We start from the raw sequence: 13,664 nt of genomic DNA on the forward strand, positions 1-13,664 counted from the left end.
GTAAATACACTTTGTTGTGAGAAAGTTTTTTCACATGTATTTTTTTCACATGTATTACAAGAGTATGGTTTTTCATCTGTATGTGTCCTTTTATAAACTGTTAACTCTCTCTTTGTTTTGAATGCTTTATTACACGTATCACAAGAGTATGGCTTACTTCCTGTGTGGATTGTCTTATGAACAGTTAATGCACTTTGTTGTGAGAAAGATTTTTCACATGTATCACATTTGAATGGCTTCTCTCATGCATGAATTCTCATTTGAGCAGTTAATGTACCTTGTTGTGAGAAAGCTTTATCACAAATTTCACATTTGAATATTTTCTTATCTGTCTTATTCCTCTTAGGAATTTTCAAGTGATCTATACCTGAGAAAGTCTTTTCACATAAATCACATATGGATAGTTCTTCACCTTCTAGAATTTGAATATGTAATGTCGAATTCCCGTTGAACGAGATTTTCTTCTTGCAAAGACCACACTTGCTCATTATGGATTATTATTTGTGTTTGTGTACTCCTGAAATAGAAAATATTAATATTTAGGATAAAAATTATTAGCAAGCTTACTTATTATCAGTTACAAAGGGGGGGGGGGGCGAAAGTGACACTTTTTGAAACCAAAACTAAAAGTCAACAAAGGAACTCAACTAAAAAAAGAGTTACAGGTCTAAGATTTTGCATGGCAGTTGCTTTATAGGGGTAAAATATGGAACTGTGAAGAAACGGCGGCGCAACCGCCGAAAACCGCCGTTTTCCGCCGAATTTTTTTTTGCCTTTTCTTGGCGGTTTTCGGCGGTTGCGACGCCGTTTCTTCCCAGTTCCATATTGTACCCCTATAAAGCAACTGCCATGCAAAATGTCAGACCTGTAACTCTTTTTTTAGTTGAGTTCCTTTGACTTTTAGTTTTGGTTTCAAAAAGTGTCACTTTCGCCCTCCCCTTTATAGAGGTTGTCTTCAGTGAAAATCAGTATCATATATTTACATTATTTATGATTTTAATAATCTGTCATTACTCTGTGAAAATTCTCATCTTATCCCATTCTCACATGTTCATGACTATAGTATTAATACCCATTCTACTTCTTCTTCAGCTTTTATTTAAAATACTTACTATATTAAACAACCATCCCAAACTTCAACTGTTTGAATATATTTTTTGATTACAGAAAACTAATTTACTTTTATTACGGACAGACAGACATCCTTTATCTTTAATATTGATATTCTAAAGATTCTGATACATAATATTTGTAATGTAAAAAACTAACTTACTTTACTTTGCTAAACTCAAATTACTCGTGTTTTCTTTCTTTTTATAATCTGAGAGTCTCAATTCATTTTATATTCAGTCTGAAAATAAACATAAAAATAATTTTAAAAGTAAAACAATTCTAATAATGAGATCTAATTAATTGAATATAAAAAAATAAATTGGTGAACAAAAGTTACACGATTTAGTTGAAATATAATTAATTTTTACAACTTTGTATATTAATATTCCTCAAACTTAGGTTATGATAAATTGGGTAGCCCCGCATGGTTAGAGCAACGAAGATTTAAACAATAAAGGAAACATTTTTAATCTAGGTGTTATCTGTAATAAACATGTGCCCCATAAAGATAGTTTAAAGCATTAAACAGGAAAAATATGTGGTTCACTAAATTGAAATTCAAATGGATTTCATGCATCTACTTTATCAAATTTTAAATATTTTAAAGTTAGTATGTTTGTCAAGTATTAAATACGAACATAAATATGTAAATAATAAAGCACTTACTAAAAGATGCTTTCAAAATATTCGCAATCTAGGTTCATTCTTTTTTTCAAATAAATTCTTCACTTTCAATTCCTTCTTCCTCTTTTATTTCCTCTTTTGTAGTTTCTTCTACACTCTCAGCCTCCATGTTGATAGAGAGAGGATCCATATCAAGATTTTCTTCTTCTTTTATCTCAAGTTTAATATCAGCTTCACCACAATCAACAAAACTGGTAGAAGCAGTAGGTGAAACTGTATTCTTAGTAGATTCTAATTTCCTTACATGTCCAACTGATTTATTATGTTGTAACAATTCTGAATTTGATTTAAAAAATTTTTGGCACATTTCACAAGAGTAAGGTTTCTCTCCTGTATGGATCCTCTTATGTACAGTTAATGCACTTGGTTGTGAGAAAGTCTTTTTACATGTATCACAAGTGTATGGCTTCTCTCCTGTATGAATCCTTTTGTGGGAAGTTAAAATACTTTGTTCAGAGAAAGCTTTTTCACATGTATCACAAGAGTATGGCTTTTCTCCTGTATGGATCCTCTTATGGACAGTTAGCTCACTACTTGTACGGAAAGCTTTTTCACATGTATCACAAGAGTATGGCTTCTCACCTGTATGGATCCGCTTATGGACAGTTAACTGATTATTTGTACGAAAAGCTTTTTTACATGTATCACAAGAGTATGGCTTTTCTCCTCCTGAATGGATCCTCTTATGAACAGTTAAACTACTTTGTTGTGAGAAAGCCTTTTCACAGTAATCACATTTGTATGGCTTCTCTCCTGTATGAATTCTCACATGTCTTGTCAAATCACTCTTTCTAGAGAATTCCTTGGAGCAGATATGACACTTGTTCATGATGGATTATGCACCTGAAATAAATAATATTAAATGTAATACTTGTGAAGAAATGGAAATGATAATTTAAGTCTTAATGATTTTAACAATCATTTCAATAAAGGTTTGGTTACTCTATGTGTAATTTAAGTGTGTCCGTATGTCAGTCTATGAAAACTAATTCCATATATCTTATTTAGTCTTGCTACTCTATATTTTAGGTGTGCCATAGATTTGTCAATATGTAAGTAAAAGTATTCTAGATATACCTTCTAGATGAAGACTTTCTTCTTACATCTAATTCTTATTCCACTTTCTCTTCTATCCACTCACATGTACATGACTATTGTATTACTACCCGATCTGCTTCTTATGTGTAATTCAATGTCCATCTTCAGCTTTTTATTTGAAAAACATACTATAGAAAACAAACATCCCAAACCTCAACTGTTTAAATAATAATTTGATGACAGAAAACTAATTCACATTTATGACAGACATATACATATATATTCAACAACTTTAATATTGATTCTAAATGTTCTGCTACATAATATTTGTAATATAAAAAAACTAACTTACTTTACTTTGCTAAACTCAAATTACTAGTGTTTTCTTCCTTTTATAATCTTAGAGCCTCAATTCATTTTATATTCAGTCTGAAAATAAATATGAAAGTATTTAAGATTAAAGAGTAACACAATTCTAATATTGAGATCTAATTAGTTGAATATAAAAGTTACACGATTTAGTTGAAATATAATTAAGTTTTATGATAATACTAGCGGCTACGCCCCTATAGGCCTCTAGGGGGACTTGAGGAAAGAGTCGAATTTAATAATTAAATTTCTTGTTTTAGAATTTAAAAGAAGAAGTAAAAAAAAATATTTTTGGGGGGGAGCGAAAAATTTTTTTTTTGGGGGGGCCCCCCCCTCATTTTTAATTTTATTTTAAAAAATTCAAAAATAAAATTTTTTTTTTGGGGGGGGGGATTTTTCATTTTTTGGAGGGGTTGGGGGTGTCCCACCCCCCAAGAAAATAGTTATAAACCTTCCCGAGACCTATGAGAAGCTACCCTGTTAAGGAGAACCCGATCGGTTCAGCGGTTAGCGAGATCCTTCGTTACAAACAAACAGACAAACAAACAAACACACAAACACACACACAAACACACAAACAGACAGACATCGTTCTGCTTTGTATTATAGATATCAATTAGTATTCATCAATTTTAGGTTATGGTAAATAGGTTATGTACATGTAAAGGTTAGCCCCGCAGATTTAGGGAAACTCAGATTTAGGTTTAAACAGTAAAGGAAACAAAGTAGATATGATACTACTTATTTAAACATTTTTAAAATCTATAGGTACCAATAACATTTTTTTTCAGTATCATGATTTAGTGTTTAAATTATTTTTAGAAAAGTATTATAAGGGACAGTTGCACGAAGTGCATTTAACGAGTTGGGGGTACTTATAGAAGTGAACCGCTACATGCTTTTGTAGAATATGAGATATATACTAGTTAAATTTGAAGATATTTGAAATAAAAATAAATTACCCGGCAGTTTTGAGTTACTTTCAAATATGTCTAATTAGTGTATGTAAAAACTCGATTTCAGTCTTGATTTTTTTCAAAACTAGTGAAAATTGATATTTTTCAAATATATGGCCTATAAAGAAAGTTTAAACAACCATAAAACAGGAAAAAATATGTGGTTCATTAAATTCAAGCTAAAATGCATTTTGTGCATCTACCCCTTTACTCATTTATCCAATCTTAAATACAAAAATAAATATTTAACAAAGCACTTGCTAATAGACATTTACAACAAATTCGCAATTTAGGTTCATTCATTTATCAAACAGATTTATGTTTATCTACTTAAACAAATTCTTCACTCTCAATTCCTTCTTCCTCCTTTATTTCCTTTTTTTTAATTACTTCCACACTCTCAGCCTCTATCTTTATAGAGATAGGATCCTCATCAAGAGTTTCTTCTTCTTTTATCTCTAGTTTTATATCAGATTCAACACAATCAACAAAACTGGTAGAACCAGATTGTGGAACTTTATTGTTAGGAGATTCTATCTTTTTGAGATGTTTAGCTGATTCATAATGTGTTGTCAGGTTTGATTTGGTGTAGAAAGATTTCTGACATAATTCACAAGAGTATGGCTTCTCACTAGTGTGGATCCTCTTATGTACAATTAAGTTGCTTTGGCGTGAGAAAGCCTTATCACATGTGTCACAAGAGTATGGTTTTTCTCCTGTATGGATCCTCTTATGTTTAGCTAATGCATCTTGTCGCGAGAAAGCCTTTGTACATGTATCACAAGTGTAAGGCTTCTCTGCTGTATGGTTCCTCTTATGGGAAGTTAACTCACCATTTGTCCGGAAATCTTTTTCACATGTATCACAAGAGTATGGCTTCTCTCCTGTGTGTATTCTCATATGTACTGTTAAATCACTTCTTGTACAGAAAGCTTTTTCACATGTATCACATTTGAATGGTTTCTCACCTGTATGAATTCGCATATGTACTGTTAAACTATCCTTTCTAGAGAATTCCTTAGAACAGATAAGACACTTGTTCATGATGGATTCTTAATTGTTCTTGCACCTGAAATAAACAATATTTAATTAAATAATAAAGTAAGAAATAATGATTTTAGATCTTTTTATTTCATGAACTGTTTTTTAGTAACAAAGCTACCCTATAATTAAAGTTTCCGTACATCAGTCACTATCTAGGTATAATTATTAGATGTCCCTCTACCTCTCTAGTCATGTGGAAGCGACTATCTATGTACAATATACATGACACATACAAAATGCTTCATACATAAAATAGAAATACAAACAAATTTATGATAACAGTAACATTTAAAAAAAAAAATTGGCTTGTCGTGGTTTGTTATAATCAAAATTATTCTTGTACATGTTAAAAACTAACTTACTTTGTTTATGAACTAAAATTTATATTGTTTCTCTTTATGTTGTTTATTACGACAGTTTTATAATCTTGAGCCTTATTTCATTTAATATTATATCTGAAAATAAATATAAGGGGGGGGGGGAAGTTTTGCCACTTTCGCGTAATCCGTGATTATTAGGCTAGGTATTGATGTGAGACTATAGGTTATTCGGGATAAAAGTTTACTTTTGGGTAGTACTTCACGTATATTTAATCATTTTTTGGATAGGTCTCCAGGTTCAGGTGCTGCAGGCTGGAAGGTGGTTTCTGGACAGGTAAAAAAAATTTAAAATTTTTGTTTGAAGAGTTAGAGATCAAATTATTAAACAAAATATGCATCTTTATGGATGTTATTGACATATCAGAAGAAAAAATTAAAATCGGCCTCCAGGTTCAGGTGCTGCAGGCCTCCAGGTCCACTCTGGACAGGTAAAAAAACAAGTTTTTTATTTGAAGAGTTAGAGGTTAACTTATAACACAAAATATGTATATTTTTTGATATTATTGACATATTTGAAAAAAATTTAAAATCGGCCTCCAGGTTCAGGTGCTGCAGGCCTCCAGGTCCACTCTGGACAGGTAAAAAACCAAGTTTTTTATTTGAAGAGTTAGAGGTCAACTTATAAAACAGAATATGCATCTTTTTTTTATATTATTGACATATTTAAAGAAAAAATTAAAATCGACCTCCAGGTTCAGGAGCTGCAGGCCTCCAGGTCCACTCTGGACAGGTAAAAAATCTAATTTTTTGATTGAAGAGTTAGAGGTCAACTTATAAAACAGAATATGTATATTTTTTGATATTATTGACATATTTGAAGAAAAAATTAAAATCGGCCTCCAGGTTCCGGTGCTGCAGGCCTCCAGGTCAACTCTGGACAGGTAAAAAATTTAAAAAAATATTTGAAGAGTTAGAGGTCAACTTATAAAACAGAATATGCATTTTGTTATATTATTGACATATTTGAAGAAAAAATTAAAATTGGCCTCCAGGTTCACGTGCTGCAGGCCTCCAGGTGCACTCTGGACAGGTAAAAAATCTAATTCTTTATTTGAAGAGTTAGAGGTCAACTTTTAAAACAGAATATGTTATTTGACATATCTGAAGAAAAAATTAACACCTGCCTCCAGATTCAGGTGCTTCAGGCCTCTAGGTCCACTCTGGACAGGTAAAAAATCAAACTTTTTATTTAAAGAGTTAAAGGTCAACTTATAAAACTGAATATACATTTTTTTGGATGTTATTAACATATTTAAAAAAAGGATAAAAATCGTCGTCCAGGTTCAGGTCCACTCTGGACAGGTAAAAAATTAAAATGTCTTATTTAAAGAGTTAGAGGTCAGTTTTTATAACAACATTAGTATCTTTTTAGATGTTATTTGTATATTTGAAGAAAAAAATTAAAATCAGCGTCCAGGTTCAGGTGCTGCAAGCTTCCATGTGAACTTTAGAGGCTATTTTCAGGTATATTTCCTATTTATTTGATTTCCCCCCTACTTTTTTTCTATTCTATATTTATTTAAACCTGGTAGTTTTTAATTTCATTGAAACTTTTTGATGGATCCCAGTGACCGCTGTTGGCCGTTGGCCAGATAAATATCCAGAAAGATAATTTTGAGGCCTGTAGGATCTGAACATGGAGAACGATTTTAATTTTTTCTTCAAAAATGTCATTAATATAAAAAAGAAGCATATTCTGTTTTATAAGTTGACCTCTAACTCTTCAAATAAAATTTTTATATTTTTTACCTTTCCAGAGTGGACCTAGAGGCCTGCAGCACCTGAACCTGGAGGCCGATTTTAATTTTTTCTTTAAATATGTCAATAACATCAAAAAAGTTGAATTTTCTGTTTTGTAAGTTGTCCTCTAACTCTTCAAATAAAAAATTTGATTTTTTACATGTCCAGAGTGGACCTGGAGGCCTGCAGCACCTGAACCTGGAGACTGATTTTATGTTTACTTCAAAAATGTCAATAATATCAAAAAAGATGAATATTCTGTTTTATAAGTTGACCTCTAACTCTTCAAATAAAAAATTTGATTTTTTACCTTTCCAGAGTGGACCTAGAGGCCTGCAGCACCTGAACCTGGAGGCTGATTTTAATTTTTTTTTCAAATATGTCAATAACATCAAAAAAGTTGAATTTTCTGTTTTGTAAGTTGTCCTCTAACTCTTCAAATAAAAATTTGATTTTTTACATGTCCAGAGTGGACTTGGAGGCTTGCAGCACCTGAACCTGGAGACTGATTTTATGTTTACTTCAAAAATGTCAATAGAATCAAAAAAGATGCATATTCTGTTTTATAAGTTGACCTCTAACTCTTCAAATAAAAAATTTGATTTTTTACCTTTCCAGAGTGGACCTAGAGGCCTGCAGCACCTGAACCTGGAGGCCGATTTTAATTTTTTCTTCAAATATGTCAATAACATCAAAAAAGTTGAATTTTCTGTTTTGTAAGTTGTCCTCTAACTCTTCAAATAAAAAATTTGATTTTTTACATGTCCAGAGTGGACTTGGAGGCCTGCAGCACCTGAACCTGGAGACTGATTTTATGTTTACTTCAAAAATGTCAATAGAATCAAAAAAGATGCATATTCTGTTTTATAAGTTGACCTCTAACTCTTCAAATAAAAAATTGATTTTTACCTTTCCAGAGTGGACCTAGAGGACTGCAGCACCTGAACCTGGCGGCCGATTTTAATTTTTTCTTCAAACATTTCAATAACATCAAAAAAGATGCATATTCTGTTTTATAAGTTGACCTCTAACTCTTCAAATAAAAAATTAGATTTTTTACCTGTCCATAGTGGACCTGGAGGCCTGCAGCACCTGAACCTGGAGGTCGATTTTAATTTTTTCTTTAAATATGTCAATAATATCAAAAAATATACATATTCTGTTTTATAAGTTAACCTCTAACTCTTCAAATAAAAAGCTTGGTTTTTTACCTGTCCAGAGTGGACCTGGAGGCCTGCAGCACCGGAACCTGGAGGCCGATTTGAATTTTTTCTTTAAAAATGTCAATATTATAAAAAAATATACATATTCTGTTTTATAAGTTGACCTCTAACTCTTCAAATAAAAAAAAATTATTTTTTTACCTGTCCAGAGTGGAACTGGAGGCCTGCAGCACCTGAACCTGGAGGCCGATTTTAATGTTTTCTTCAAATATGTCAATAATATAAAAAAAAATGCATATTCTGTTTTATAAGTTAACCTCTAACTCTTCAAATAAAAAACTTGATTTTTTACCTGTCCAGAGTGGACCTGGAGGCTTGCAGCACCTGAACCTGGAGGCCGATTTTAATTTTTTCTTCTGATATGTCAATAACATCCATAAAGATGCATATTTTGTTTAATAATTTGATCTCTAACTCTTCAAACAAAAATTTTAAATTTTTTTTACCTGTCCAGAAACAACCTTCCAGCCTGCAGCACCTGAACCTGGAGACCTATCCAAAAAATGATTAAATATACGTGAAATACTACCCAAAAGTAAACTTTTATCCCAAATAACCTATAGTCTCACATCAATACCTAGCCTAATAATCACGGATTACGCGAAAGTGGCAAAACTTCCCCCCCCCCCCCTTATTATTTTACAAGCAACATAAGTTTTATAATGAACAAATAATAAAATATTGATGAATCAAGATAATTTCTTTCAACACTAGAACATTTAAAAGTTTTGCTTTTTACAAAAGGAAAATATTAGAAAGTATATCGATATAAATGATTTTGAAGTTCATAAATTTACTATTCATTATTAAATATCCCATGGAAAGTTCTAAACTTTTAATCTTAAATTTCACAATGTAAATAATGTTGTTTTATAATCTTTATCAAAGTTCTATTTATACGAAATTGAATCTTTATACTGACATTCTTCTTTTATTTCCTGATTTATAGTTTCTTCAACATTCTTAGCCTCCATGTTGATAGAGAAAGGATCATCATCAAGAGTTTCTTCTTTTATTTCTAGTTTAATATCAGCTTCACCACAATCAATAAAACTGGTAGAAGCTGAAGGTGGAACTGTATTCTTAGTATATTCTAACTTCTTTAAATGTTCAGCTGTTTTTTTTATGTCTAGTCAGGCTTGAAGTGCAAATATAAGATTTCTGACATAACTCACAATAGAATAGCTTCTCTCCTGTATGAATTCTTATATGTTTAGTTAACTTACTATTTGTATGGAAAGCTTAGTCACATGTATCACAAGAGTATTGCTTCTCTCCTGCATAAATCCTGTATGAATGGCCAGTTAAATGACTTTGTTGTAAGAAAGTCTTATCACATTTATCACAAGAGTATGGCCTCTCTCCTGTATGAATCCTCTTGTGGACTGTTAACTCACTACTTGTAAGGCAAGCTTTATCACATGCATCACAAGAGTATGGCTTCTCACCAGTGTGGGTCCTTTTGTGTACAGTCAATGCACTTTGTTGTACAAAAGCCTTATCACATGTATCACAAGAGTATGGTTTCTCACCTGTATGAATCCTCTTGTGGACTGTTAACTCACTACTTGTAAGGCAAGCTTTATCACATGCATCACAAGAGTATGGCTTCTCACCAGTGTGGGTCCTTTTGTGTACAGTCAATGCACTTTGTTGTACAAAAGCCTTATCACATGTATCACAAGAGTATGGTTTCTCACCTGTATGGATCCTCTTATGTCTTGTCAGATCACTATTTGTATAGAAATATTTTCCACATGTATTACATTTAAATGGTTCCTAACATGTATTAATTTTCAAATGCCCTAATAAATTACTTTTTGAAATGAATTCCTTGCAGCAGATATGACACTTGTTCATGATGGATTATTAATGCTTGCACCTGAAATAAAAAAAATAAACGTGGAGAATTTCAAAGAATAATTATTTGCGTTATTAATTTATCAATAATTCCATTGTATTGACTTTAGTATAACACCTACTCTATATCTATGGTGTGTCTATACGTCTATCAATATGTAGATACAAGTTTTCAAGATGTATTCTCTACAATCCTTCCATCAATATTTTATTTAGAATAACTACTCGTTATGTAGGGTATTTTGCACTATGTAGGTAAAAGAATTCCAGATGTACTCTATGAAAACTCTCTCCTTACATCCATATCTCATTTAGTATAGCTAGTCTATATGTTGGGTGTGTCCATCAATATGCAAGTAAAAGCATTCCAATTATGCTGTGCTGTTTTATTTGATGTTATGGACAAAATGTTAAAAACTAACTTACTTTAATTTTCTGAACTGAGACTATGCGTGGTTTGTTTCTCTTTATGTTGACTTCAGTTTCAAATCTTATTTCATTTTATTTTTTGTCTGAAAATAGACAAAATTATTATTTCATAAGTAGATATAATTGATTTAAAGAAGGTATACACATTTTTGCATTCAAGAGAAGAACATAAAAAATGTATAAACAGAAACAGTATCTACACAATTTAGTTGAAATATTAAAATTTTTTACAATATTCTATCAATAAGTATTCCTCAAACTTAGGTTAGGGTAAATTGGGTATGTACAAAGTAGCCCTGTAAGGTAAGGACAACACAGATGTTAAAACAATATATATAAGATTTTACACATTTCTACAAATAACATTTTTTTCAAAGAATTATGATTTTTTTTCTTTTAAATTGTTTTTGGAGAAGTAATATTATTTACACATATAATCAAATCTTAAATACGAACATAAATATCAAAAACATTTTTATTTATATCTACTTAAACAAATTCTTCGATCGCAATTCCTTCTTCCTCTTTTATTTCCTCTTTTATAATTAATTCCGCAATCTCAGCCTCCATCTTTATAAAGAGAGGATCTTCATCAAGAGTTTCTTCTTCTTTTATCTCTAATTTTACTTCAGCTTCACCACAATCAACAAAACTGGTAGAAGCAGGAGCTGGAACTGTATTCTGAGTAGATCCTAACTTCTTGAGATGTCCAGCTGATTTTTTATGTCTTGACAGTTCTGTGCTAGTGTAATAAGATTTCTGACATAATTCACATGAGTATGGCTTCTCACCTGTATGAATTCTTTTATGGTCAGTCAAACTTTCATTACGAGAAAATGTCTTTTCACATTGATCACATGAGTATGGCTTCTCACCTGTATGAACTCTTTTATGTTTAGTCAAGTGACCACTAGTTGCAAAGGTCTTTCCACATCGATCACATGAGTATGGTTTCTCTCCAGTATGAATTCTTTTATGGTCAGTCAAACTTTCATTACGAGAAAATGTCTTTTCACATTGATCACATGAGTATGGCTTCTCACCTGTATGAACTCTTTTATGTTTAGTCAAGTGACTACTAGTTGTAAATGTCTTTTTACATTGATCACATGAGAATGGCTTCTCACCTGTGTGGACTCTTTTATGTTTAGTTAAATCGCTACTACTAGAATATGCCTTTTCACATTGATCACATGAGTATGGCTTCTCACCAGTATGTACCCTCCTATGAACCAGCAAATTATATTTCTGTGTAAAATTCTTTTTACAAATATCACAAGTATTCATGGTGGTATAACCTCTCTCAATCTCCTGAAATTATTTATATTAATTAGAATTATAACACAAAATCTTTGATAAAAGCTGAAGAGATGTATATTCAAATGCGGAGTAGGTGGGAATTTGGAAATAATGGTCAGCAAAATATTTTTAAAATCAGTATGAATCATTATAAAAAATCCGCCATAAATATTGCTTTAGAAAGGGGGGAGGCAGGTGTGACACTTTTTGAAACCAAGTCAAAGGATGAAAAGGCGTCAAAAATTTAATTAATTGGCATACTAAAAATCAAATATCTACTTTGGATATAAAATAAAGAATAGAGGAAGCAGGGGTTAAATGACTGTATGTTTAATGTTCAAGGAGTGAAGACCCTATGGCGACTGTCCATAGGGACTTTGAATATCACCCTCTAGTATCGGAAATAATAACACAGCTAAGTCGCCACAAAAGAGGAGAAAGCAATTTGATAGCAGAATAAAGAGGTGCCATCTAATGGGTTTTACATCTACACTTATATATAATTAAAGATCAGATAACAGATCTAACTCTAACTATTTCTGAAGTAAAGCAAAATATAAATACCTTATAATATAAAGTAGATCTGTATATTGGATTTCTCTCTGTTTACTTTGAAAGTTAGTTGCTGACTGACAATGATACAATTATCAACCTAAAATATAAACAATATTTAACTCATGTTTTATTAAAATAAAACCTCACAAAATCTCCACCCATTTACTTAAATATGATGCTTAAGGTGGACTCCTCCTACTTTTAATCAGAAACTGAAGATGTATTGGATAAAAGGTTGTAATGTTATTTTATAATGAATAAAGATTCTGGCGGTAGATTATTATTTATCATGCATTATTTGATGATATACATTTTTAAAATATAAAAATGTTAGTTTGTCAACATATAATAGGTATTAATGTAATTTAGCGGCTCAAACAGAATAAATGTGAACTTAATACGGACAGACGGTCAAAATTGGAGAAAGGCTTTGCACATAAAAAATGATAAGAAATTAAAGTACCTTTCATAATTTTATTCAACAATCAAAATTCCTCTGCGGATTTCTTTCTGTTTTCTAGTTACTGACTGACAATGATAAAATTATCAATCTAAAATAAAAACAATAGTTAACTCTTATTTAATATTAAAACCTCACAAAATCTCCGCCCATTTACTTAATCAAGATGCTCAACGCGGACTCCTCCCACTAATACCTAATCAGAAACTGGACAAGCAAATCTATTTTTTGTTAAAAGGTGTGGGGTGTTATTTTTTAGATAAAAATTCTGGCGGCAAATTATTGTTTAGATAAATGATAAACTTGAATAGGTTCAAGAAAAGATTTAGATTAATAAAAGTGACATGAAAAATTTTCATCTAAATTGAAGGGATATTATAAGTAAGTTTGTTAAGAAGTAAAACTCCCCCCCCCTCAAAAAAACACTATATAATGTTTGAAATTATATTAGATAATACCACCCCCCCCCCCCACTCCTTTGAAATCCCTCAAAAACATTTGCTGGCACTTAGAA

The 13,664-nt window shown here is 31.4% G+C and overlaps 2 protein-coding genes across 3 annotated transcripts; both read right to left on the reverse strand.

The window, feature by feature from the left end:
• Nucleotides 1-1,413: 1,413 nt before the first annotated feature.
• On the reverse strand, nucleotides 1,414-13,311 carry LOC145310507 (uncharacterized). The gene is made up of 4 exons (XM_080150454.1): nucleotides 13,154-13,311; nucleotides 12,700-12,787; nucleotides 11,332-12,147; nucleotides 1,414-2,632 (listed from the first exon to the last, which is right to left on the reverse strand). Exons 3-4 carry the CDS (start codon nucleotides 12,121-12,123, stop codon nucleotides 1,826-1,828), a joined length of 1,599 nt encoding a protein of 532 aa, XP_080006580.1. The 5' UTR covers nucleotides 12,124-12,147; nucleotides 12,700-12,787; nucleotides 13,154-13,311; the 3' UTR covers nucleotides 1,414-1,825.
• LOC145310491 (uncharacterized) lies at nucleotides 3,801-10,919 on the reverse strand. 2 transcript variants are annotated; one of them, XM_080150439.1, is made up of 2 exons: nucleotides 10,834-10,919; nucleotides 3,801-5,229 (listed from the first exon to the last, which is right to left on the reverse strand). In XM_080150439.1, exon 2 carries the CDS (start codon nucleotides 5,202-5,204, stop codon nucleotides 4,491-4,493), a length of 714 nt encoding a protein of 237 aa, XP_080006565.1. In that variant the 5' UTR covers nucleotides 5,205-5,229; nucleotides 10,834-10,919; the 3' UTR covers nucleotides 3,801-4,490. The 2 variants fall into 2 exon arrangements, with proteins under 2 accessions (XP_080006565.1, XP_080006566.1); XM_080150440.1 differs by lacking the exon at nucleotides 10,834-10,919 and adding an exon at nucleotides 5,567-5,661.
• Nucleotides 13,312-13,664: the final 353 nt, after the last annotated feature.

Source organism: Acartia tonsa, unplaced genomic scaffold (genome assembly GCF_053477335.1).
Source record: "Acartia tonsa isolate MP-2025a unplaced genomic scaffold, ASM5347733v1 sca2, whole genome shotgun sequence".
Lineage (NCBI taxonomy): Eukaryota > Metazoa > Arthropoda > Copepoda > Calanoida > Acartiidae > Acartia > Acartia tonsa.